Genomic DNA, 27,794 nt, shown 5'->3' on the forward strand with positions numbered 1-27,794 from the left:
GAGTTCAGGCCCCATGACCGGATCAAAAAACAAAAAACAAAACAAAACAAAAAAAGATTGGTTTTATATTCAGATCTATATGGCGAATTATGAGAACATCTTTAAATACTGAGGAAATCCCTTTACTGTCTAGAATCAAGCAAAGCTAACCTGTTAAAGGCAATGGCTGAAGATGAGGAACAGTGTCTATATTTTTGGTCCTGACTATACCAATTTAATTAGAATGCCCTTTCTCTGAGATCTGCCTTTTACTTTATTGAAAGGCATTTTAGTGTGGCTTATGTATAAATGTCAAACAAAGAATATTTAACACTTGCCACATTTTATAGTTGTCTATCAGTACAGATGCTTTTAAAAGTGACTGATAAGATAGAATACGGACTTTATTTTTGAATTCTTTACTAAGACAGACCAAGTTATAATTCTGGATTTTCTTTATGCAGCTGTTCAGAAACAAAATTGTGGAACTACTGTGTATATGTGATTGATAGTGGTGCTTTTTGCCAACTTCTTAGAGAAAAGGTTTCAGGTAGAGAGATAATTTGTAAATTATGTGGCCATAAGACTTAAGATAATTACAGATAAATATTAAATGAAAAAAAAAGAGAACTGAATACTTCACTGTGATGCTTAAAGCTCTGTAACACCTAACTGCTCCCTATCTCACCAACACTTACTTTGTTTCTCTCACCAATTCTTGCCATTTCATAATTGCCTGGGGAAAGACTGCTAGTTGTTTGCAGTGGGATGCTCAGAGCCGAGCACAGTGATTTGTGATGGGAACGAAGCCTTTAGCTCCTCTGTACTAGCCAAGCCTGCTTGGCTAAGTTTGCTAAGCTACACCTGATCACCTTTTGTGAACAGGGATTGCCTTTATTTTAATGAAATACTCCCTGACACATCTCAACTCCATTGTCTCATGTCCCAGCAAGGCTGACAGTTGCTCCTGCACTAAACTCATGACAGTGAATGAAAGGACATTAAATAAATCAGCATGTCAATGTATAGATCTAGAACCTTTGTATCAAATAAAGGCTGAATGTTAAAAACCATATGAATAGCTTCAAAACCACTAGTTCTGGGCTTCTACCTTGAGAGATATTGATTTGATAGTCCTAGGTTGGGGTCCCACCATTACTAATAAAAACAATTTCTGATTATTATTGTTATTGTTATTATTTTGGTGGTCATCGGGCTTGAACTCTGGGCCTGGGTGCTGTCCCTGAGCTCTTCAGCTCAAGGTGAGTACTCTACCACTTCCACTTTTCTGGTGGTTAATTGGAGATAAATGTCTCATGGACATTCCTGCCGGGGCTGGCTTTGAACCATGATCCTCAGATCTCGGCCTCCTGAGTAGCTAGGATTAGAGGTGTGAGCCACCGACACCTGGCAATTCCTGATTATTTTAAAGTGCAAAGTAAATATCACAGAACTAAAGTTTAAGAACGTTAGGAGGGATGAATAATAGAGGGGTGAATTTGCTCATAGTGCATTACATACATACATAGAAATACCACAAGGAAACTCCTTGTGTAATTAATATACATTTTAATTAAGTACATAAAAAAGAATATTCACAATGTCAGATTGCTTTGTTTCATTATCACTTGGTTTTGCCCTTTCAGAGATGTAAAATAGTTGCTTCTTAGTAATAACCTAACTCACATACATGAAGACACTTAGTGGCCATTATTGAATCTATTTTTCCAACTAATTAGTACCGAGGACATTACTCATTTCTGAGTACTAGAACTCTATTCACTCAGCAAACATTTCAGGACTTTTAAGTGTACAGCTAATGCTAAGTACTAGTGATACAAAGTAAGATATGACCCTGGCCCTGCACTCCTGAAGTGAATGGACAGAAGGAGATGGCAAATGCATATTTTGGAACCGCCTACAAAGCAAGAGACAATAATGAGAGTGTCCACTGACACACCACTGCAAATAGCTTTTCCTTGTGAATTTGATAGAGTAGGTAGGAATCATTCCCATTTCTTTCTTTTTGCAGTGCTAGGGATCTTCCAGTACTACAGCAGTTTTTTACACCCACAGAGCTGCTCCCTCGACTATCAGCCCAAGACTGAAGGGGGAGAAACACACAGCTGGTAAGATGTTGACCAGGTGCTTTCTTGAATGTCTGCAAACTTTCATCTTATGAAAATGGATTTAACTTCATTCAGGAATAAGTTGGAAATTAACCCAGTACTAGATCTAGAAAGGGAGATTAATAAAAATCAGATTGGGTAGTGCTTAATATACGGCACAAAAATTTAAAACTGTAGCTATAAAGGGACGCAAGTGATTAGTTGTATGGCACCCAGGCTGAGAAGTTCCAAAAAATGTCTTGAGCAATATGGGTACATGTTTGGAAAAAAGCTTACTTGAAAAAAACCAAGTGATAATAAAACAAAGCAATCTGACATCGTGAATGTTCTTTTTTATGTACTTAATTAAAATGTATATTAATTACACAAGGAGTTTCCTTGTGGTATTTCTATGTATGTATGAAATGCACTATGATCATATTCACCCCCCTATTCATCCTTCCTAAGGTTCTTTTTTTCCTCTATACATTTGTGTCCTTTTATTGCCTTAAATAACTGCTTTCTGGAATCTCAGTCTCACTTTCTCCTTGCTCTTTCTAAAATGTGCATGCCGGGTAAGACTCCATTCAGCTGGAAATCCAACAGGGGTAGAATCGAAGGCTCAGGGCCTGCTGCTATAGGGGAATGTGTCTGGCAATCTCCTTTCATGCACTGAATTATTACAGATTGCCTTGCGATCAATGATGATCTCCAGGTCTTTTTTTCTCCATATATACATGCATATATATATATATATTTTTTTTTTTTTTCAAAAAAGCTGTGAATCTAACCATGAAAACCTTTCTGGTTTAAATCCTTCGGTGCAATGTCTACATAAGGAAACTTAAATTTCTTATGTGGCTTTTGTAATTTGGCCTTTGCTCCCCTCATTGATCTTCTACATCATCTCCCCACAACCCATCCCCATTACATAGTATGCTCCAGACATTCCAAATTCTTTCAGTTTCCTGAAGAAATCCTGCATTTTCTTGCCTCTTTCTGCCTCTCCCCACCCAATACACTTTTCATCTTCCTTCCCTTAATGAAGAGAACACCCTGATTCCTATCCTGGCCTACCCTTTCTCTAGCAGCATCAAGCCTTCTGGGCTCCCAGAAAACCCTGCCCACAGCTCTAGTTTTGTCTTCCTCACACTGTAGTGTAACTGCTGCTGCCCTTACTAGGTTATGTGGACTCTGAAGAATGGATGTTCTGTTTAATTGGCTTTTGTACCAACATTGGTCAGCAATAGTTGGCAAGAAGAATGCTCTCAATAAATGCTTATGAATACATACATATTTCTGAGAAGTTGGTTATCTCCAAAATCTTTGGCTAGAACCCTGGATTTTGTTCCCATTTCTCCTTGGTAGTAGTAGTACATAATTTCAATTTATTTAGCAATTATGTTTATAAACTTCTAGTTTTGCAGGGGATAGAAGAGAGATGGGGAGAATGATGAAAGGGGTGACTGATCAAGAAGCACTGGACATTTAGATAGACATGTTAAATTATAATTTCTTCTTCTTCTTCTTCTTCTTCTTCTTCTTCTTCTTCTTCTTCTTCTTCTTCTTCTTCTTCTTCTTCTTCTTCTTCTTCTTCTTCTTCTTTTTTTTCCCCCCGATTGGTGGTAGGCCTTGAACTCTGGGCCTGGGCTCTGACCCTGAGCTCTTTAGCTCAAGAAGAACACTCTACCACTTGAGTCACAGCGCCACTTCAAGTTTTCTGGTGGTTAACTGGAGATAAGGGTCTCATGGACTTTCCTGGCCAGGCTGGCTTTGAACTGTGATCCTCAGATCTCAGCCTCCTGACTAGCTAGGATTACAGGCATGAGCCACCAGCACCTACCAACTGTAACTTCTTTGTACAACCTTTTAAGTTTCAAAAAAAAAAAATCAAAATCCAAAATAATAGAGAAAAGGCTACTACTCAAAAAGCTGAAGCAAGGCGTTTTCACCAACGCTGAATTTATGCTATGAAATTCCAACACTTCCCTTTCTCAAATGGGCCTGGGAAACTGCTTAAAGATAACTGTTTGCCTTGCGTCTGCTTAGCTCTGACAGCCTTCTCTTCCTCACCACTCTGAGAATGGCATGTACAAAATTTGTCATACACATAATTTGTGTATTGTGTTGACAGTTTCTCATTTCTTTATTAAGTTTGAATTCTTAAAAAAAACCCAACTAAATAGTTCTTGGTTATTACTTATGTCTGTCATTCTATGAGACTGTGAATTACAAACTTAAATGATCTGGTTTAAGATTTTTGGTGGACATGGCTTCAAAGAAGATTTGTACTTTGAAACACAAAACCATCTAATTTTGTTTTTAAATAAAAAAAATCGAGCAAGACAAAACAATTTTCAAGTGTTACCCATGTTTTAGTTCTTTAAAAGGACCACACTGTTCTATATCAGAGATGGGCTGCAGCACACTTCTGTCCACGTCACTTCTCCAGAATGCTGTGTTACCTCCTTTCCATGGTATATGTTTTTGGTCCTTTCCAAGCCCCATTCAATTTCTACTTCCGCAAAATCTCTTCTGTCTGCCCTGGGCCTTATGATATGCCCCTACCTTTGAATTTCTGTAACATTTTCTCTAGAAAACTGTGGGATGAAGTCACACTTGAGTTTCAGTTACAGGTTAGTCACTGAGTGACTGTAGGACAGTTACATTGCTTCTCAGGGTTCTGTTTTCTTGTCTGTGTAAAGATGCACCCTATTTACTTCATATGGCTAACTGAAGTGATGAAAAGCCACCTTTCTTGCAAAATGGTACCTTTGCAAATAGCAAAGGGTCCCTGGATATTTTCCATCATTTTGACTTACATTGTACTTTGTGATTTACTCACATTGAGCCAAAACCTAATGCTATAGACTGAATGGATTAAAGATCAGGATGGCTTAGAGAACAAGATCAAGCAGTGAAAGGAGCTGGTACAGGCTTTCTCCTGGGGCTGCCTTTATAGAATCAATTAAGGTTAAATGAGGTAACTAAGACTAAACTCTCCTCTAAAAGGACTCATGTCCTTGTAAGAAGAGAAGAGTCATGAGAAACACAGGGGCATGGAAAAAAGGCTCTATGAGGGTACTGTGAGAAGGTAGCTATCTGCAGAAATTGGCCTTACCAGCATCTTCTTTTTAACTACCTAGAGTCTAATATGGTGAGAAAATAATGTCTGTTAAAGCCACCTAGCCTGTGGTATCTTGTGACTGCAGCCCAGAACATTCAGACTTAGCTTTTACCCAACTGTCTTTTTCTCTTCCAAGATCTCATTCCTCAGAATGAGATCTACTTTCATTTAGTCGGCACATTCTATTTCCTTGTTTTTGATCAATTTTATGGTTTAGGGGAGCACTGATCAAGCATTTATTAGGCCACCATATCACTGGAATTTGGTATTTTTCTTGGAAGACTTAGCTTACAAGAGAAAGATCACAGATACAAAACAGCATTTATAACATCGCATCAAGGGTTCATACTATTAACATGATTCATAATGACTGAGAGTAATTCAATTACCTTGCTAAAGTAGCACTTCCCAGATTTTCCCATATACATTCACATTTATTTATTTGTTTTCTTCTTTCCATGTTGTACCCATCGGAAGGAAAAAAAATCACTCAGTACAATCTAAACCTAAGGAGTAAAGAATTATCCTTCTTTATTCTTCATTCCCTCCTCTCTTACCACCCCCCCCTTCTCTACTTTCTTTTGGGGGTTCTAGAAGATGGAACTCAGGGCTTCACATATACTAGGCAAGTATGCACTATCACTGAGCTATACCTCTAGTCCCTTATTATTGTCGTCGTTGTCTTCGTCGTCATCATCATCACTTGTTGCTACCAGGGTTTGAACTCAGCGCCTCATACTTGCTCAGCCTGTTCCTCTGCTGGGGCTTAACCTCTTGAGTCATGCTCCAGCCAGAAATTTGTTGGGTATTTTGGAGATAGGGTCTTGAGAGCTTTTCTGCCTAGGCTGGCACTGAATCACAGTTCTCTGGATCTCAGTATACAAAGAAGCTAGGATTACAGGTCTGAGCCACTAGTACCTGGCTCCCTTATTCTTTGTATTAAAAATGTGATTACTTTTGCTTTTATCCTTTCTCTCTCTTCTTCTACTGGTATTCTTATTTGGATTCTATTAAGTTTAAAGAATAATTTTGTGCCAGGCATGGGTGGCTCATGCCTGTCATCCTAGACACTCAGGAGGCTGAGATCTGAGGGTCATGGTTCAAAGCCAGCCTAGGCAGGAAAGTGCAGGAAACTCACCTCTAATGAACCACCAAAAGGTGAGAAGTGGAGCTGTGGCTTAAGTAGTTCTAGCTTTAAGCACAAAAGCTCTGGGACTGCGCCAAAGTCCTGAGTTGAAGCTCCAGGACTGACTCAGAAAAAAGGAAGAAAAAACAATAATTTTAAAGTAATTTGATTTTAATAAAAAATTAACTATACTATACTAGAAACATACTACTTTTTGATCTTAATAAAAAGTTGCAATAGTCTTCATTTACATGAAGATTCTGATTGTTTCTTGATCATTATCATTTGGTGAAATAGATTCTTCAGCAACTGATGGGAAGCTACTGAAAGGCAGAGAATTAGCTACCACACTGAAGTCAGCTTTCCAGTTGACAGTATTGAAAATGCAGATACCCAAATATAACTAATACTGATACAGATACTTATGCTGCTAATGACAAACAAAGACCATAATAGTCTCTGGAGATTTGATAAAACTATGCTAACAGACATTTGGTACTTGCTATAAATAGCTATGTTACAAAAGCAAATTAATATAAAAATAAACTTTCAGATTCAGTTTGAGTGAATTATTGATCCTTAGCCATATAAATAATAGTGATTTTACTAACCCCAAACATGGCAACTACTTTTTCTTCTATGATTCTCAGTTCACTTTAGTCACTACATTTTGTGGCTGTTTAGAAAATTTGACATTTTCTTATGCTTTCCAGAATGTTTACAAACACCAATGAGATACTTTCATTTCTTCATTTTGATAATCAAAATGTACTTTTCAGGTAAAAACCCTACAAGATTTAAATTTAGGGCTTTTCTCCATCATAGACTACAAATCCTAGCTCTCACAAATATTTAAAGCTTTTTTAGTAATTAAGAAATCAGAGGGGTTAAGCACCAGCACATATGAAGAAAAGAAGTGTGAACTTTTTTTTCTTTTAACATAAACTAGATGGCAGAGATGACAATAACTCATATGAAGAGGCAGGGACAGGTAGACAAAACAGGAACGACTCCAGAGATTAAAGTATGTTTAAAGAAAAAAGAGTTCAAGTCCAGTGGAACAGGGTGCACAAGGTAGTGAGGACTGAGGAACCAAAGAGGTATAAGAGAAAGAAATCAGGAAGAGAAGTGAAGATGAAAAAAGACTTAAAATGAGCAACAGAAATATTCACTTAAAGGAAATAGAAAAATGCAGGCAGAAACAATAGCTAACAGACAAAAACAAAACTAAGAAGAGAGATCTAAACACTGACAGGAGAAAAACAGGAACAAAATTTTAAAACACTTCAACAAACAAACATAAGTAGAAGAAAATAGAACATTTGGAAAGCCAAGAAAGTATGAAAAATAGACACAGACTTTTGGAAAAAGAAAACAAAGAAGAAAATCAGTGGATTTTCTTTTATTGTTCATTACTAACATGGAAAAAACTCTCCTTTGTTCCGAATTTTGAAGGAATGTTAATATTGCCCCCTCAGTTTGGGGTTTTGAAAAGCCAACTCTAAAAATGCCTTTTGTTTCCCCTAGTTAAAAAGATTACATTATAGAGTGTCTTTAGTAAACACTGAGTATTGTTGGGCTAAATGTGAAATATGTAATTTTTAAAATATCTCTGGCAACAGGGGAATGCAGTTTCCTGGCTTTCATGCCTATCTAACTGCTTAACACGCAGCAGGACACAGGTGGAAAGATTTAAGAGGCTTTCCAGAATAGATCTGCAATATGCATTCTTACACCTGCCTTGGGGTTTAACCAACTGCTCAGCCAGTACGATGTAATCTATGGCCACTGGACTAATAGCTCCACATAGGGAAGACAGAATTTCCAATCAAAATGGCCTGGTGAGCAGCTGGAGTGCATGGCTGGCTGGCCACCTCTCTCAAATCAGGCTTGTGAACAAAAAACAAACTTCCTTAATGTGACAGAAATTTATTTCAGGGCAAATTGTAAGAAATCACGGAGAAGAGCTTTCTTCATCCAGAAGAAAAAGAGCAGAAAAAGAGGTGACTTCAGAGACTGGACAGAGAGCTTAGAATTAAAATAATCACCATCCAGGGTCAGCAACTCTGAGGAGGACCTATTTATAAAGAACCACATCGGTCTTTTGCAGGATTATTTATAGTCTTGTATAAAATGAACACTAACCAGGGAACTTGGTCTATAATCATCTTCTCTCTTGCTTCATTTTTATCACTACCTTAGAGAAGTTGGCCAAGAGAGAAGAATGGAATAAAAACATTTACATTTCACTGAGCTTATAATTCTATGCTCTACAGTGATGAGACACTTCTGCTTTACATTTAAATTGAATTTACAGTGGGTGATCCTATCAGCGTCTTTCTTCAGCTCCCACACTTTAAAAATTAGAATTTTTTTTTGTCAGTTATGTGGCTTGAACTGGGCACTATCCCTGAACTTCTCTGTGTTCAAGGCTAGTGCTCTACCACTTAAGCCATACCACTTCCAGCTTTTGAGTGGTTAATTGGAGTATCCCAGGAAATTTTCTGCCTGGGGCTGGCTTCAAACTATGACGATCATATCTCAGCCTTCTGAGTAGCTAGGATTACCTACCCAGCAGCACCTGACCCATACTTCTTTTAGTAGAACAGACAGTACTTATTAAGGAAGCATTACTGATCATTAACAAACACAATAAAATTAAAGCTCAAATTTACCTTATCTCAGAATATTAAGAATTGTGATAGAAACTAAATGAAAGATAACCAGTGTGAACAATCTTGGATTAACTAAAAAAAGATCCCTAAATAGTCAAATATCATAGGAATGGTATAAATTCCAACCATCATCATTACAGATCTACTGACTATAGTCAATTCTTAAAAATAATGGTAACATAGAAGATGAGAATGATGAAATATTTATTGGCACTGATTGTTCTAGATACCTTACGAAGTCTTTAAAAAGAGTTTCTCATTTAATCCACGAACTGATCTATCTCAAAAGAGATAGAGAAAAAGGATAGAGGGGTTATGTAATTTCTCCAATAACACACAGCTACTAAAATTTCCAGTCAGATTCTAAATTCGTATGCTCATACCATTTTCTATTTATATTCCTATGAAATATTGCAGGCAAATGATGCTGCAACTTCTTGTTCAAGTTGAACAAGCTTTTAAATAGCTTTCTGAACTTTGAGTATCATGGAAATATGAAATTTAACATCTTTTAAGACTTGAAAGAAGCTAGACAATTTTTAGCTTCCAGGTTAGTACAACCCTAAAGTCATTTGTAACAAAACTGCTGCATTAGAAAATTGAAAAACATGAAAGCAAACTCAGGGAAACTGCTAAGTGGGAATGCCATAAACACTGTCACATTACGTTGTACCCTATAAGCTGGGAATACTTTTCTTTTTAAACAACAGAGAATGTGATGAAATTACAAGTAACAACCAACAACAATAACGAATTACAAACAGAAGAAAAGATTTTGGATGCAAATAAAATCAAACTATTGAGCTCTGTCTGAATGACTGTTTCTGAGCACTTCAACTCCCTAGCTATGAGATTATGACCAGATTAATTTTTTTTGTGCCTCAAGTATCTTCCATATAAAATGGACATGGTAAGAGCTCTTAGCTTGTTGGTTGAAACAGAGTGGTGTTTGTAAATGTAAAAGTTAGCTGCTTAATGAAACTCCTATTTCTACTAAAATATCAGCTCGAATCCAACCGTTTACTTATCATTGTCAGATGAATTAGCTACATATAAAGAACTGCATGAAATTCAGAAATATTGAAATGGTTCCCTGTATTCTGTCAGACCACAATGGAATAAAATTAGAGCTCAACACCAAAAGCCATCATAGAAAATTCTTTAACTCATGGAGACTGAACAACACATTGTTGAATCACCATTGGGTCACTGAAGAGATCAGAATGGAAAATCAAATATTTATGGTATTTAACAAAAATGAACACATAAAATACCAGCTCCTCTGGGACACAGCAAAAATCAATAGTATTCTGTAGGCCCACAATGAGAAGAGTGAGGCTGAAACCAGGAAAGCAACTCCTTTTGCCATAGCCTCAAAAGAAAAACAACAACGACAACAACAACAACAACCTGGGAATTAACTTAACCAAAGATGAGATGGACCTCTATGATTAAACTTAAAACTTGAAAAAGGAAATTAAAGCAGATTTAAGGAAGTAGAAAAACTTCACATGCTCCTGGATTGGGAGGATTAACATGGTGAACATGGCAATACTGCCTGAAGCTATTTACAAATTCAATGCAATACCCATTAAAATACCAACAACATTCTTCAATCATATAGAAGAAGCAATCCAAAAATTCATATGGAATAACAGAAGACACTGAATAACAAAAACAATGCTTAGCAGGAAGAACAGTGCTGGAGGAATATTAATATCAAACTTCAAACTTTTATTACAAAGCCATAGTTATAAAACAGCCTGGTTACTGGCACATGAACAGGCCTGAGGACCAATGGAATAGAATCGAAGACCTAGAAAGGAATCCAGAGACCTATATATAGCCACCTAATCTTTGATAGGGAAGCCAAAACACAGGATGAAGGCTGGGAATGTGGCTCAGTGATAGAGTGCTCGCCTAGCAGGCACAAAGCCCTGGGCTTGATTCCTCAGTACTACATAAACAGAAAAAGCTGGAAGTGGCACTGTGGTTCAAGTGATATAGTGCTAGCCTTGAGCAAAAAGCAGCTCAGGGATGGTCCTCAGGCCCTGAGTTCATGCTCCAGGACTGGCAAAAAACCAACCAAACAACAGCCAAAAAAAACCCCAAAACCACAGGTTGAAGAGATAGGCTCTTCAACAAATGGTGTTGGCAGAATTGGCTATAGAAGAAAGCTGAAGTTAGAGCCTTATATAGCACCTGCACCAGAATCAATTCCAAAAGGATCAAAGACCTCAATGTAAGACCAAATACCCTGGAAATATTACAGGAAGGGATAGGGGAAACACAGGGTTCCTTGACACAGGTCAAAACTTCCTAAGATCCAGAAACACAACAAATCAAAGAAAGGCTGGATAAATGGAACTGCATTAAACTCAAGAGTTTCTGCATGGAAAAGGACATAGCTAGTAGGATAAATAGAAAGCCCACAGACTGGGAGAAGATCTTTACTAGCTATACATCAGACAAGGATTCATATCTAAAATACAATTAGAACTCAAAAAATTGAACTCTCCAGAAACAAATCCTCAAAGAAACAATCCCATCAATAATAAGTGAACTAAAGACTGAAAGACTTCTTTGAAGAAGAATGGCCAATAGACACATGAAGAAATGCTCAACATCTCTGGCCATAAAAGAAATGCAAATCAAAACAATACTGAGATTCCACCTCACCTCAGTTAGAATGGCCTTTATCAAGAAAACTAATAGTAACAGATGCTGGCAGGGATATAGCCAAAGGAGAACTCTACTATACTATTGATAGGAATATAAACTTGTTCAACCACTCTAGAAAGCAGTATGGAGGTTCTTCAAAAAACTAAACATAGACCTTCCATAGATAGACTCAGCAATCCCATTCATGCACATTTACCCAAATGACCACAAACAAGGCTACACTAACGCTACAAGGACAACCACATTCACTACAGCATTGTTTACCATAGCTAAGATATAGAATGCCTCTCAGTAGATGAATGGATCAAAAAAGTATATATGTATACAATGTATATATAGACAATGGAATTCTATGCTTCCATCAAAAAGAATGACAGTTGTAAGGAAATGGAAAGAGCTGGAAAAGATTATATTAGTGAAGTAATCTAGACCCAAAGAAACATATGCTTCATGTGTCTAGGATATTCTTAGTAGAGGATCACAATGGCTCAATAGCATATGACCATATAAAATGATGCTTACTGAAATGAACTCCAAGAAATGCAAACAAGAGGTTTTTTTAATTGCACTGTTTGCAGTTATTTCTTTTTAATTTTTTCCTTTGTTTTATTGCCTGTTGCCACTGTTTTTTTTTTTTTTTCATCCCTCTACCCTTTGTCTTGTAAGTTCATCTGATTTGATGAAGGGAAGGGAATCACAGACACAGTGGGACAAAGGGCAAACCAATTCAACAATGATACTAGCGAGACACTATATTGGAATTAAATTTTACAACTTGGGGAGGAAGGGAGTTGGGAGAGGAAGTAGGAGAAAATGAGGGAGAGGGAACACTGTTCAAAATGAAATGTACAGCCAGGCGTCGGTGGCTCACGCCTGTAATCTTAGCTACTCAGGAGGCTGAGATCTGAGGGTCATGGTCCAAAGCCAGCCCGGGCAGGAAACTCCATGACACTCTTATCTCCAATAAACCACTAGAAAACCAGAAGTGGTGCTGTGGCTCAAGTGGTAGAGCACTCACCTTGAGTTTAAGAGCTCAGGGACAGTGCCCAAGCCCAGAGTTCAAGCCCCACAACCGACAAAAAAAAAAAAAAAAAAAAGAGAAAAAAAGAAAAAATGTACTCATTACCTTAGTTATATAACTGTAACCCTCTGTACCTTAACTTTACATTAACATTTAAATAAAAAATAAAGAACTGCACATTACTCCTACATTTAACTTGACTGCATAATACCAGAGAAAAGGACTGGAGGTATGCCCCAAGTAGCAGACAGATTTAATATCCTGTACCACACACATACACAACAAAAACAAAACCAGAGAGGAGAAGTGATCTGACTAATTCAAATGACAGTAGCTGACAGATCATCAAACATGTCTAGAAGAGAATTTTATGGCTGATATTTATGTGTGGCTATCCTATGTCCTTAAGATTCACATAAGAGAAAACAGAAGGGCCTAAGGGCACCTGCTTGGAGACTTTGTTAATCATTTGTGCTTTCATTAGAATACCAAAGAGATGGAAAAACTTCTGAGGAAGAGACACACACACACACACACACACACACACACACACACACACACACACACACACACACACACACACACACACACACACACACACACACACACACACACACACACACACACACACACACACACACACACACACACACACAAAAAAAACCCAAAACAAAACACTTATATACCTTTATCAGAACATGAATAGCTTTAATTCCTCATGCTACTTATTTTCCATATGTGATCTTTTCCATTACTTTGAAGAGTTTCTGAAAACGAATTATTTTCCTTCTTGGCACCACCACTGCAATTCAGGTAGTGGTCACCTGTTAAATAAAGGAGGCTTTAAAAAAAAAAATTGATTCTATGGTCTACTGTCTAAGCTTTCTCCAGGTGTGGATAACTAAAAGAGAATAAGAAAGTAGCATATTACTCACTAATTTAAGCTTTGAAGGTAATAATATAAACGTAGAACAATAAAGGTCCAACTTGCTTACCAGGTACTACACAGGATTATACACTACAATAATTAAACAGTGGAACAATTGCATAGGGATAGGGGCCACCCCCAGCAACATAAAGTAATGAAACAGACCTAAAACATAGTAAGACTTCTCTCTATAATAAAGGTGCATTTAATATCAGTGGGAGGAAACAGAAGTGTTCAGTTGTGGTGGTGTGCCATTTAGAAAAAAAACAAAAAGGTAGTGGCGCTGTAGCTCGCCTTGAGCTGAAGAGCTGAGGGACAATGCCCAGGCCTAGAGTTCAAGCCCCACGACCGACAAAAAAAAAAAAAAACAAAAACAAAAAAAAAAACAAAAAACAAAAAGAAAACCCCTCCAAAACCCCCCTTGACCTAATAAGTTAAATAAATTCCAGGTGAGTTTTTGTTGTTAATTAAAAATAAAACCACAAAAATATCATAAAAGATGTATCTATATTTACCTAATCTTGAAAATTTAAAGACAGAAAAGGATCAGCATATGTTGTTGTAAGTATTTCAAACTCCATGTTCCACATAAAACAAAACAAAAAAACCTCCATAATTATATGGCCATGACAAGCTGGTTAAAAACAACTTAAACAAAAAGTAATATCCTTAATATTTAGCAACTTTTGTAAATAAAAAAACTTATATATATAACAGACTAGACAATTAGCCACCTCTATCCACAACAAAGAAATATAAATGGCCAGCTAATCCATTGCAAAAGTTCAACTTTATCATTAAACAAAGAAGTACAGATCATTCTAAGTGAGATGTTGTCAAAGATAGTCGACTGACTGTATCTGTGATTACTACATCTACAATGTACATGTGTACTCACATAATACCTAGGGAGAGGAGAACCAGCAACTTTTTACTGCTGGGATGGGTAACAATGACTCAACCTTCTGGAATGCAGTGTAGTGAAAATGTTATCAAAGGTTTGCGGAGTCTGCACAGAAAGCACTAGTGCCTGGTAGAGAGCACCAGTTGGAAAGTAGCTGAAGGAATTCCTGGGGTAATGTAAATGTTCTTTATCTTGGATTGATGGGTTTACATGAGTGCATGCAAATATCAAAATTCAAAAAGTGACTAGATAACTGTGTGCTCTCGTTTTAAAATCAGGATGCAATTACATTTTTTTCCCGAAAAGGAACCTGTTTAAAAAATTTGTTTTTTCCCTTCTCCCCAAATTATACCAATATCAAATACAGTGAAAACAGGGGTTATACCATGGGGGAGGGACATACAAAGCAACAAAAAAAATCGCATGGTATTCAGCAGTTTTATTTCCTCTTAGTTTAAGGAAATAACAATGAATTTACTAAACTTTTAACTACTGCTCTAGTATTGATGAAAAATGAGATTTTTTTCATAAAAGGACACACATTAATTACTATAGGCTTAGGATAGAATATTATATAATCATCAAACGACATAATGTAAAGGCATATTTGACTAAAAAGAAAGAATAGGGGAAAAAGAAGCATGGTATATTTCTACTTCTGGGAAAAGCATTTGTACACAATGTCTGGGGGATAGATAAAAACATTATGATGACTCTCTGTGGGACAGGAAATTAGAGCTTTTCCCCCCCTCCATCTTTCCCTTTTTACATGTTTTCTATACTAATATATATTAACCCAAATCATGTCATTTGAAAACACCAGAGAGGTGTTTTCTATAAAAAGAAACTGACAAGTTATTTAAAATTACCTATCAAGAAGTAAGACAATAAGTAAATACTATACATCTTCTTTCACTAAAGTTCACCTAAGGATTTTGATTTATTCTGTTTTGCTTTGAGTAAGACTCTTCATTGGTAATTTCTTGGTAGCCTGTATACTGTGGTAGTTTGGTGCAGAGGAACCAACCCAGGCCGCACACATGTGCTCTACCACTGTCCCATGCTCACAGCCCAAGCTTTCACTCTGCACTGCTTTGTTGTTATTCATGGTTACATGTTACAACTATGATGAAGTAACTTTTTTTCCCTCTTTTTTGGGGGGCTACTTTGTGCCAATCCTCAGAATCTCTGCTCTTTAAACATTCTTTCCAATAGAAGTAAATGACTTAAGCATGCAGCACAGCTTTTTGCAGTTCCAAGATGTTCCTGTCAACTAAAATTAAAAGAAAAAGAAAGAAAGGAAGGAAAAAAAGACTCTGGAGAGAGTCCACAATCCATACTGTATACTTGTATCAAAGAAAAGGTAATCTCTTCTGCTTTCACCGCCCCTTCTCTCTGAAGGCTAAATTTACATTAGTTAAACTCAGTTAGCTTCAGTATTTAAAATCTGGATTCAGCTAAAGAATATACTTTTTTTAAAAGGCTATTTTTTATTAGCACATTATCAAATAGCATCATCAAACTACTAACAAGTTTATACCTTTCTCTAGGTTTAAATTAACATGTACCCTTTCTTCCTGTAGTACCTTTCTGTCAGGTCGTTAGGTTAAGAGAACTGTCTAAATAGCCTTTCACCAATTTAATTTAAGATGTTTTGTTGGTGCTGCTTGAGTAATCTGTCAATCCTCACTGTACTGCCCCAGGTACACAAATGCCTGTCCTCGCACACACTTAGTATTTCCAGAGCTTTTGCTAAGAGTTTGGCACTGTGTAGAGTGCTTTTGATGCTAGCAACCTTACAGGTGAAGAAACTGAAGCTTGCAGTTTTGGCTGATCACTCAGGTCCTTAGGCAGTGGTCACAGCAGGAACTTGGACACAGGCCATCTGATTAGACAGCTGCCTGGATTATGACATGATAATTCAGAATGTGGGGTGAGAGAGCAGGTTCTCATCTCAGAACTCTCAGTGGAAGAGAGGAGTGACTGTTTCCAAGGGTGTATTTTTTGTTTTAAGCATGTACAAAGTGTTCCCCCAGGCGAGAGTGGGTGCTCATACTAGCAGAAGATGGATACTGTTGTTTTAGATCAAAAGCCTCTCAAAGCCAAGCTGAATTTTTCCTTTGTGCTATTGATGATCATTTCCTGTTGGGCACACTGCTGGTAGAAGCAGGAGTTCATGATTCTTGGTGTGATAGCCCACCACTTGTTTCCATGTGGTTTGGGCAAATAGCCTCATTTCTTTGAACTGTACTCATTTATAGACTGGGAATGATGTTGATTATCTGATGGAGTTGTGAGAAAGGGTCCCTACCCTACATGTAGCTCTGGTGAAGGTTAATGAGACAAGATGAATAAAGGTAGGGGCACCTGAAATATATTCCTGCAAACATGTGCCCAAGAATGAACTGGTGGCATCCTAGGCCACTTCACCTTCTACTGTAAGCAGAAAAGTCAACATAAAGAGTACAAAGCAAGGATATATGATTTCTACAGTTACATTCATAATTGTATTAATTTGAATAAATACTTAGCTAAAATATACTTAATGAGTAATTTCAAATGAGATTTTACATTCAAGTAGCTTATCAGATATGCCCCAACAAACCTATAAACATATATATGCTATGTTGGGAGGCAGAGAAAATTTACGTGGGAACTTTTATTTGGTTTCTTTTCCGTGCATGTGCGCGAATGTGCGTGTGTGTGTGTGCGCGCGTGTGTGTGTGTGTGTGTGTGTGTGTGTGTGTATTGGAAGATTTTGAACTCAGAACCTCATGCCTGCTAGGCTAATGAGCCATTCCCAAAACTTTGCACTTCAGTTGTTTCTCGGGTTGGGTCTCTTATTTTTGTATAGGACCAGTCTTGGATTTTGATCCGCCTATCTATGCCCTTTGTGGATCAGGATTAATAGGCCTTTACCATCTTGTCCAGTTTGTTGGTTGAGATAAGGACTCACTAACTTTTTGCTCAGGTTCACCTTGATCTAAGATCCTTCTGATTTCTACCTTCCAAGTAGTTGGGATTATATCAGGTCACCATTTGTTTTAATGTAGTGAACTGAGAAGAATCAAATGAGCTTCATAGATTTTAGAACTTCTCATTGGTTAAGTAAATAAAGGGTCATTTCCCTGGGCTCCTGCCTCTGCCGTGTTACTATCTACTCTCTGAACCCGAAGTCTCAGTCTCCTCTTTGGTAAAAGAGGCAACAGTCTCAACAACAACTTTTCACAACTTTATGAACACAAAGTTTCTTGCCAGTGACTGAAAGCACTTCATCATTGACTCCCAGTTCCTGTTTTAAGCAGAAATCTTCCTCACAGTGACATCTGATCTCTCTTGGGATACTGGAACGTAAATCCAGTGTGGATATATGTCATGTCTGAGGTTATTTCACATTCCACACCTCACACACTATTTACATTAACAACAATCAAATGAAATCAGGATAGCTTGCAACATATGGCAACTGAATTAACTTGACCTATGTGAATAAGTAGAAACCTTTAAATACTGTGCGCAACTCTAGTGCTGTTGCAAACTTTAGCTTTGCTTGTTAATATCTATACAAAGCTCAAGGATTCATAATTATATGCTATTGGCTCTACAGGTTCTAAAGCATAATTGAAGACAAAATGCGTATTATCTGGCATTCTTTTTTTTGGGGGGGGGAGGGTCTGGTCATGGGGCCTGAACTCTGGGCCTGGGCGCTGTCCCTCAGCTCTTCAGCTCAAGGCTAGCACTCTACCACTTGAGCCACAGCGCCTCTTCTGGCTTTTTTTCCTGCTTCTGTGGTGCTGAGGAATTGAACCCAGGGCCTCATGCATGCAAGGCAAGCACTCTACCACTGAGCCCCCTTCCCAGCCCCTTATCTGGCATTCTTAATTGGTAAGAGTATAGGTTGTAAGACAGCTGCAGTTTATTGAGCAGAAAAGGCTCATTATCCAAATGTAGGAAATCAGACAGCAGGATTTACCTACAGGATGGAAATTTGAATTTCTGAATTAAAGAAAGAAAGCATAGGAACAAAGAGAAACTCTAGAGCTCTGCTATAAGCTACTTGAAGCATAATTACAGTAACTACTGAAAGAATTACTCCCCAAAAGCTGATGATGAATGAGTATTTGGTTTGTATCTGATTGCTTAGTTTAAGTTTTAATGTTAAGGGGTTTCCTAGTTTTGGCAAGAAGAACAAGAGGGAGTACTTTACAGCTAGTGAGTAAAAAAATAGATCTAGTTCTTTTGAGATTATTTTGCAATACACTTTAATAGCAAAATGCATTCTCCTTTTGACTCTAAGAACTACCAATATTGCTTTGTTCAGATTAACTGAGCCAAGTACATTTTATTAATTTGATTTATGGCTTCAGGTATTATTGTATTATACACTCTTTCTCTCAGCTGGGGACCTCTGTACCCTTCCACAGCCCACAGAAACCTAAATCCTTCCAGCATTTTTTTGCTAACTGCAGCATGTCTTATGATGTTCAGGCCTCCCCTGCTTCCTGCACTCTGGCTTTCTTTGGTGTACACTATGTGAAAAGAATTGAAGTCTCAGTTCTCCAGAGTCTCTAAGCGAACACTTTATACCAAGTTTAGCTCCAATAGAGGCTGTTAAGAGATCCTGGAGATGTCATATCATGCATTGCACCAATCAGTCCACTTGTCTCACAGAAGCAGTTTGCTGATCACTTTTTGTGATTTCAGTATGCTGCTAAGGACCTACTCTTCAATCTGTGAGGCCAACAATGCACAGAATTTTCCCGAAGATATACATTACTCTTACTGAGGATAATTCAGAGCCAATTACTAAATATTTTAAAAAGAGAACAATGTCTTTCATGCTAAGAATGATTCACTATACAAATTTTCTTTTTTTTTTGGGGGGGTCCGGTCATGGGGCCTGAACTCTGGGCCTGGGAACTGTCCCTCAGCTCTTCAGCTCAAGGCTAGCACTCTACCACTTGAGCCACAGCGCCACTTCCGGCTTTTTTCTTTTGGCTTATGTGGTGCTGAGGAATCGAACCCAGGGCCTCTGGCATGCAAGGCATGCGCTCTACCACTGAGCCACCTTCCCAGCCCTCACTATACAAATTTTCTTTAAAAACACTGAAATTGCTAGATGTTGACCTGAAAGAAATGAAATCCTGTTAGGCATCGTCAAACTATTCAAAATGATGAGGATGCAGTAGACAACTCAGCACCATGCAGTTTGAGACAACCTAACAGTCATGTATACATCTTAAAAGAAGAATAGCTGCATGGTGCAGGTTTCAGAATCTTCAAAGAGAAAAAGGGAGAACCGGTATCCAATTCTGAAGAGTTGTGGTTCCAAGCGGGTAGGATAAAATACAGTGGTTCCTCACATCCCTTTCCTACCTCAGTTTAGCCCTGATTATGGACACAGTGCAACAAGTGCAAGGCAGAACACTAGAACGAATGTCCCAACTTCACTAGAACGAATGCCCCAACTTCCTGGCTAGAAAATGGTAAAGGGGAGACCTAGGATGGTAGGTGTTAGGGAGACTGTGAAGAAGGAAAGAGATCCCATAAAGTCAGTACACTTGGGGGTTTGATTCTAAACTTGATTCTAAGCTTTGAGAATTTAAGTAAGAGACAGATTCATCGCCAGATCCCAGGCAGGCAGTGGCCCATGTGAGAGACAGATAAAAATAGCAAAGTAGAGACCCTATGCACAAGACTGCCACTGAAATCAAGCCCTTTCCAAAGCTGGAGCTGGGTGGGCTATCTAGTATGGCAATGGTAACATTAAACATAAGATTTAACAAAGACTCTGAAACCCATTGTATTCAAAACAGTGAGGATAAAATAGACAACTATCTTGCATACAAGGATTAGGAAAATCTCAGCCTGAATGGGAAAAACAATAAACTACCAACACTGAGATGAAGACCCTGGAATTACCTGATAGTTTAAAATAGTTATTGTAAAAATGCTCCAAGAAACAAGAGCAAATACTCTTGAAATAAGTGGAAAGACAGAAAGCTTCAACCTAAATAGTAGATACTAATAGAAATAGAATAATTGAAATAAAAAACCCATCAAATAGGCCCATTAAAGATGACTTAGGAAAGAAAAAAAAAAGTCAGTAATTCTGAAGACAGATCCTCAGAAACAACACATTATAAACTGAAGAGAAAAATGATTGGAAAAACAGAAACAAACAGAGCCTAGGGAACCATGGAGAAACACCAAAAGTCTAAAATTCAAAATAGTAAAGAAAACTTAACATAGCAAATATGTTCATTCTCCTCAGATTTATCAATACACTGAATGAAATTCAAATAAAAATTCCAGGAAAGTTTTCTATAGATAGACAAATGGATTCTAAAGTTTATACAGAAAGGCAAAGAACTAGAATGATCAAAGGGATTTTGGAAAAAAGAAACATAGGCTTTTAAGAATCATACTATTCAATTCTAAAGCTTACTATAAAACCATAGTAATCAAGCTTATGTACATGATGATGAGACAAACACACAGACTGATGGAACAGATGGGAATACCAGAAGAAGACCATCTACACACAGTGGACTGACAGGAGACCTCCCTTCCACACCCATATACAGAAGACTGATCAGGAGAATCCTCACGTATACACAGAGGACTAACTAGGAGACCTACCTACACACAGTGGACTTCAGGAGACTCCTCACCCACACACAGCAAACTGACCAGACTGACCAGGAGAAGCCTCACATACATGCTGTGGACTAACTAGGAGACCTACCTATAAACAGTTGACTGGTCTTTGATAAAGTTGCAAAGGCTACTCAACAGATAGTCTTTAAATGTTTTTACTGGAACAACTGGACAGTTATATGAAGAAAATTAAATGACCTAAGACTCACACATTACATGAAGTTTTACTCAAAAGAGATAATAAACCTAAATGTAAAATGTAAAACACTAAAACTCAGTGAGGGCAGAATGAGTGAGATCACTAATGGAAGAAGTACGAGGTTCCAGAATAGAAGATCCTGACATTAAATGAGTGGGAGAAGATGTGCCTAAAGAGAAAAGGAAAATCAGGACTGGCTGTACTTACAGAAGCCAAAGCAAGAGAATATTTGGAGCAATCTATCAATATGACCTCTAAACCAAGATGTATCTGGTCTTCAGACTCATGGATTTTAAATGAAAATGTATGTGTTAGCATTGCTGGAATTCTGTCAGAGCAGTTGTGTGCAGTCAAACCAGTGAAACTGCTGTACAATCCTTCCATCTAAAATAAGGGAGGAAGCTAAGAGGAAGAGGTGGTTGTTGTTGTTTGATGGGAAAAGGCTTGACTCATGTTTAAATGATGATGAGGACAAGTCGTCAATGGAGGGAGAAAGAGAGAGAAGAGAAGCTTATGATGAAGCAGGATTCCCGGCGAGAGAAAGGAACAGGGTCAACAGTACGGGGCTAATGTCCACACTCACTAAAGAGCAGACAAGGAAAACAGAATGGATCCAGACAATTACTAATGAACTATTCGTTATCAAGAGAATAAAAGCAGTGTACCCATGTAAGATACATCAGCAACATTCCTAGAAGCCCAAAGTAATGAACTATATATATATGTATATATATATATATAAAGTATATAAAATATATTTTAGAAAAATAGCTAACGACAGCACAAAAATAAGACAAAATTTCAAAATTTTATATGTTAAAAACAAATCTGAAAGGTAAGTCATAGATGGGAACAAGATACTTGGAATACCTATGGTTTCCAGATTGTGTAAAGAACTACAAATGAAGAAGAAAAAAAAAAAAGAAAAGAAAAACCTATTAAGTAAAACCTTTAAACAATACTGTGTAAATGAAGAAAAATAGTTAAAAGGAAACAAAACCACAAAATCAAATGGTATGTAGATCACTTGAAAACAATTAGACTTAGTGAAGTATTGCTGTGGGAATGTCCAAGATTCTGCTGTAGCATGCCTAAGTTGGTGATTCTGTGCACACTGAATCTCAAAAATACCATAGTGACATTGCTTGAGAAGAATGACCAAACAGAGACATGGAAATAAAGCTTCCCATGTCCTATAGATTGGGTCACATCCACACAGGATGATGTGGGCACTCCAATTAAAATATTTGTTTGCTGCCATTGTACTTTTCATTCGCGATTTGATGGAAATATACACAAATGATTCTGTAAATTATGTGTATAAAGTACATACTTAAAGCTTTACCAGGAGAAGCAATGAGAAGAAGCTATGTTCACTAACAGTATCTTATAAGGTAGAGCCAAAAGTCAATCATCTTGCTTTTTTTAACATCTGTATTATTAAAATTTCACTGGATATTCAGACAACTGGTATTTATTTCTTATGTACTATGCTAACTTCAGAGAAACACTCTCCGGTTCATGACTTTCAAAACTTCCATCTCTAGCAAAAACAGTGACTGGTGTATAAAACTGATATTAAACACAAGCCAGAATTTAGTAGTAAAACTCTGGAAAAAAAGTCCAGACTTTACAGTTTTAACCCAGAATATTTAGGAGGAATTTTTCAGAACCAAGAATAAGACAAATCAGAGATGAGGCTTCTGACAAGAGCTGTGTCAAAAAGTGTGTAGTTTTATTAAAAACAGAAGCAAACCAGACTGAATGTGTATTTTAAAAATTCTTACAAATGTAATTCATTTCTCCTAAAATGTTATTTTCTTTCACTAAGCACTGCAAAGAACCTTAATCAATCCTTGAGATTCTAACTGCCTTACAGGCAAGTCTAAACTGAGTTGGGAGTATAAACTAGAATGACGTTTAGGGCGGGCCATTTGAAAGTGTTTAGCAGAAGCCTAACATGCACCCTCACTGACTTAGCAATTCCAATTTTAGAAATTTATCTTGAGAAAGTAGACAGTGGAACAGATAAAAATGTTCTTCTTAACATTATTTATAATAACAGAAAGTAGAAAGAGCCTAAGTACACACAGGCATGGTCATTAATAAGACAACTCAGACTATGTTTATCATATAATAAAATATTATGGAATACTAAATACTAAAATCATTTCACAACGTCATGTATGACAGGGAGACGTAGTCACTATACATTGCTGAGGGGAAAAAACAAGGATAAACTAAAACATATGATCCTATTCCCTCTTAAAATATACATGTACATAGAAATGTCTGGAAGAGTATAAATTAATATGTACAAATTACTAATGTAAATATTTACATATATTTATAGTATACAAATTAATATGTGCATATTAGGTATTTGATTTTGAGATCACAAATTGTTTTAATTTACTTTTGTGATGGGGCCTGTGGTCTGATTTTTCTATAGGGAATAGTATTTTCCTCATAATAACCATTAGCAACGTTTACTTCAGGCAACTATGCAACATTAAGGTTTTTCACATATTTAAAATACTGAATACTGTATGTACAATGGAAGAAAGGGGAAGGGGAAGAAGAAGTCAGACAGACCATTATAGTATTTAGTGAAGTTTAAGACAATCTTGCATTTAACAATCTGGAAAGACATTTTCGAAAGAGTATGTTAGTGAACAGTTAATGTTCACAAAATTTCAGTCTGCACTCAGATTTAATTTTTTGTGGTAAGAGCAGGTGGCTTTCTTTTTTATAAGTCTCTCCACTGCCTCGTTAGCTTTAGCTCTCTCAAAACTTTTCTTGGGAGCTAATCAAGCTTTATCTAACCAAACCCAAACTGGCATATGGACTTCATCCACATGGTCACATGAATGCTTTGGCTGATGCCTCCTGCCATGTGTCTAATCCATTTTATGAAATCCCCACTTGAAGATTGTTCTATAGCTGTACAAATTTGGTGCTGTAAAACTAAGAAAACACAGTGGCAAAGAGACTATCCTATCTGCAAAATGATAATCCAGTGTCACCTAACACTATCACCAAATATTGATGGTAAATAGCCAAACAAAAAAAAAAACAATCTTACTAATTCTGAGTGAAAAATGTCCACCATGTACTTCAGCTTAGTCTACTAGTAACACTTCTTTAAATGCCTTGGAAGACAGTAAAATCTGGGACTAATTATCAAACACCATACACATTGTTTACAGTAGAATCATATTTCTTTTCTTTCCCCTCCCACTTTTTTTTTTTTTTTGCATAAAAAAGTAGAATGCTGCTGAATGGTACCCAAATGTCTGTTGTATACCATGCCAATACAGCAGCTCAGCCAAAAATGTGAATAGGATAGCTTGCCAAGTAAAAGAAAACATAACAAATTGGTAATGGTTTCTATCTTGACAGAAAATGAAAATGATCCCTCAATGTGTGGCCACTCATGCGGACACATAAAAATGTCTTAGAAGCAATCATTTTACCTCAGATAACAGACCCTGACAGTGTAGTACAGCAGACTGGCTGGCTTTCCCTTCTTAGAAAAGCGGCAACCATGACCTACAAAATCATCTGGGAAGCATGTAATTTATGCATAACACACATGCACATGCCATGCACTCATAATATTTGCTATAAATATTAGAATATGAGTCTCTTTTCTTGTGTAGAATATAGTTTTATGAAGAGGGTCTGAATCTCCAGAGACTTGATAAAGCTGAACTGACTTACTTGTGAACAGAAATGATGCTGTTGCATATAAGGTTACAAAACCAAGTGGTCTATATTGCGATAAAAAGGAATCACAGAAGGACCCTATGTACATCATTCTACGTAGTGCTTTGAACACTAAAGGAATTTTTATTATTAGATGAAACAAATACCAAAAATATTATGGAGGTGCAAAATACACAGATCTGATTTTCTACTTATGAGATGACAATTGAAAACAGAAATAAACCCGTTGATGACCTGCTGATGGTTCTTCTTATTTTTTTTTCTTCAGACAGAGAAGTGGCCAACAAGAAAGATTTTTTTCCCCCTCATCTGGTGAAATTTGCCCGTTTGTTTAGCTTTATATTGGGATGTTAGATGGAACGTGGATGTATGGTCAACTCCATAAAAAACATGAATGACACTTTTAAAAACACATAATTGATATCTGAAGATAATGAGCAATTCAAAATGAGAGAGCACTGAACCAAGGGGCTAGGAAGAACATTGGGAAGTGAAATGATCTTGCCAAGTTGAAAGTAAATTTGAATCCTGTGGGTTAGGAGTTTCAAATGAAACTTCTGGGGTTTGAATTTGTTGGTGACTTTCCTGTTCAATAAAAAAGGGCTTAAATGGCTTATAAAAAGGTTAAAAAAACTTATTGGGCATCACACTGCTCTTACAAAACACCATCTTGATGAGTTAAGTGTAAATGAATCAGAAACACATGGGTCATATTTCCTTAAAAAATGCATATGGATTAAAAAATAAGGGGACGAGAACTTGGCAAAACATTTTTTGTGTGGTGGCTGAACCGAAAACATTTGAAAGATATTTTGAGACATTCAAGGAATCCAAAATAAAACTAAACCTGTCCAGTCATATAAAAACAGAAAGCTCTTCTATGCAGTGTACATTTATTTCCATGGGTCAATCAACACTCAATGAGCCTCTGCCTTTGGCACAGAACTGTAGGAGAAGCCAGTTTCTACCTTCAAGCAAGTTTGAATTTAAGTATAAACAAATAGATAAGTAACTGAAACATGCTACAAGAGATCAAGGATTTTCTAAAACTTGGCACCATGACCCAGATCATACGGAAAGTATAAATTAATCAAGGAGTAACTGTTTTCAGGGTGCTCAGGTAGGTAAGCTTCTTCATTCCATTCAAATGATCACTCGTTCAGCCTTTTGGTTAAACAAGTATATACAGTTATAGAGCCTTACTTGTTTAAATGTTTTCTCAGTAAGTGTTTTTAAGTCTTTTTAAAAAATATGTGTCCCAGTCCTCCTTCCTCCACCCTCTAGATTTGTGAGTATTCAACAGATCTTGCTAACAGGTTTCCTAGAGATGCAAATGCTGAACAATTCTGTAAGAGGGGAGATACTGTTTGGGAGGCCATGGTTCTGAGTTGGGGTAATGGCACATGTGATGGTCCAGAGGCCCCAGGAGGTGGGTCATGTGTAGGGGGTGTTGCACTCGCTTGACTGCTTTCACAGGCCTCAGCCAGAGTGCTGTGGGAAGCAGTTAGGTGTGGGAAGGCCTAACATACTTCAGATGAATCAGCATGGAGACAAAGGGGCACAATATTCTTAAAAGCAATTTATTATTTCATTCTGCCAGCATAGGATAAAGTTCTAAGCACTGGGTAGGTACATGCCATTATTTTCTTCATTTTCTCTCTCTCTCTCTCTCTTTTTTTTTGTGTGGAGGGTGATGAGGAGGAATGGTGCTGGGGCCTGAACTCAGGGCCTGGATGCTGTGTTTTAAGGCTGGTGTTCTACCACTTGAGCCACACTTTCACATCCAGCATTTTGCTGGTTAATAGGAGGTACAAGTCTGATGGACTTTCCTGCCTGGGCTGGTTTCAAACTGTGATCCTCAGATCTCGGCCTCCTGAGCAGCTAAGATTACATGCATGGACCACAGATACCTAAGCTTATTTTCCTCATTTGCTATCAGGGTCTTTAAAAGCTGAAAAGTATCTGAAGCTAAAATATAATTAAGTTCATATTGCTAAGGATCCTGTAGATCATAAACTTGAATTGGAAGCCAGTAGCAAATAGATTACTGAATAAATTACTGAATCCTAAAATGTTGGTGGGAAAGTTTAAAAATCACTGATTTATTATCTTTTAAAGTTGTTTCCTAGCTACTTAATGTGTGTCTTATCTTTCTCACAATTTTCAAAGTTACTTAAGGCAGAAACAGTGGCAAATATTTGTTGTTCTTTTACTACAGGCTAGCACTACACTGGCATTTACTGAGTGGTTAACATGTTCACTGATCACTTTAAATTGAGCTGAGATGAAGTAAAAGGTGCAGAGTCTTTACAATGATGGCAACAGGATCTGAAAAGAAAGTGTATGACATAATGGAAATATCCCCATAAGTGTCTCTACTTTGAGCCTCTACTTTGAGTGTCTCTACTTTCAGCGTTAATGCAAAGAAGTCAGAGCTCTTACCATCCTTCATCATCGTCTACTTCTGTTTCAGAAATGTCATTTTCAGGATTTTCCGCAATTGCTTGGGTGAGTTTAGACTTGAACTGGTTCAGCAGTGCAAGGGTCTGAAATAACGTTTTTTACTGGTAAGTTTTCTGATAAAGATAAATATAATTCTACAAGAAATACTTGAATTTGGTAGAAAGGAAAATAACTCACTTGGGTATAAAACATT

General features: G+C 37.2%; 1 protein-coding gene across 1 annotated transcript in view; it reads right to left on the reverse strand.

Annotated features, from left to right (window-relative positions):
- Positions 1-27,794, reverse strand: part of Cwc27 (CWC27 spliceosome associated cyclophilin) — a 192,606-nt gene that overhangs the window by 5,799 nt on the left and 159,013 nt on the right. Inside the window, exon 13 of the mRNA XM_070031387.1 lies at positions 27,581-27,684. Coding sequence (XP_069887488.1) covers positions 27,581-27,684 — 104 coding nt within the window. The remainder of the gene's footprint in view (positions 1-27,580; positions 27,685-27,794) is intronic.

Source organism: Dipodomys merriami, unplaced genomic scaffold (genome assembly GCF_024711535.1).
Source record: "Dipodomys merriami isolate MVZ:Mamm:240054 unplaced genomic scaffold, mDipMer1.0.p SCAF_20, whole genome shotgun sequence".
In the NCBI taxonomy this organism is placed as follows: Eukaryota; Metazoa; Chordata; class Mammalia; order Rodentia; family Heteromyidae; genus Dipodomys; species Dipodomys merriami.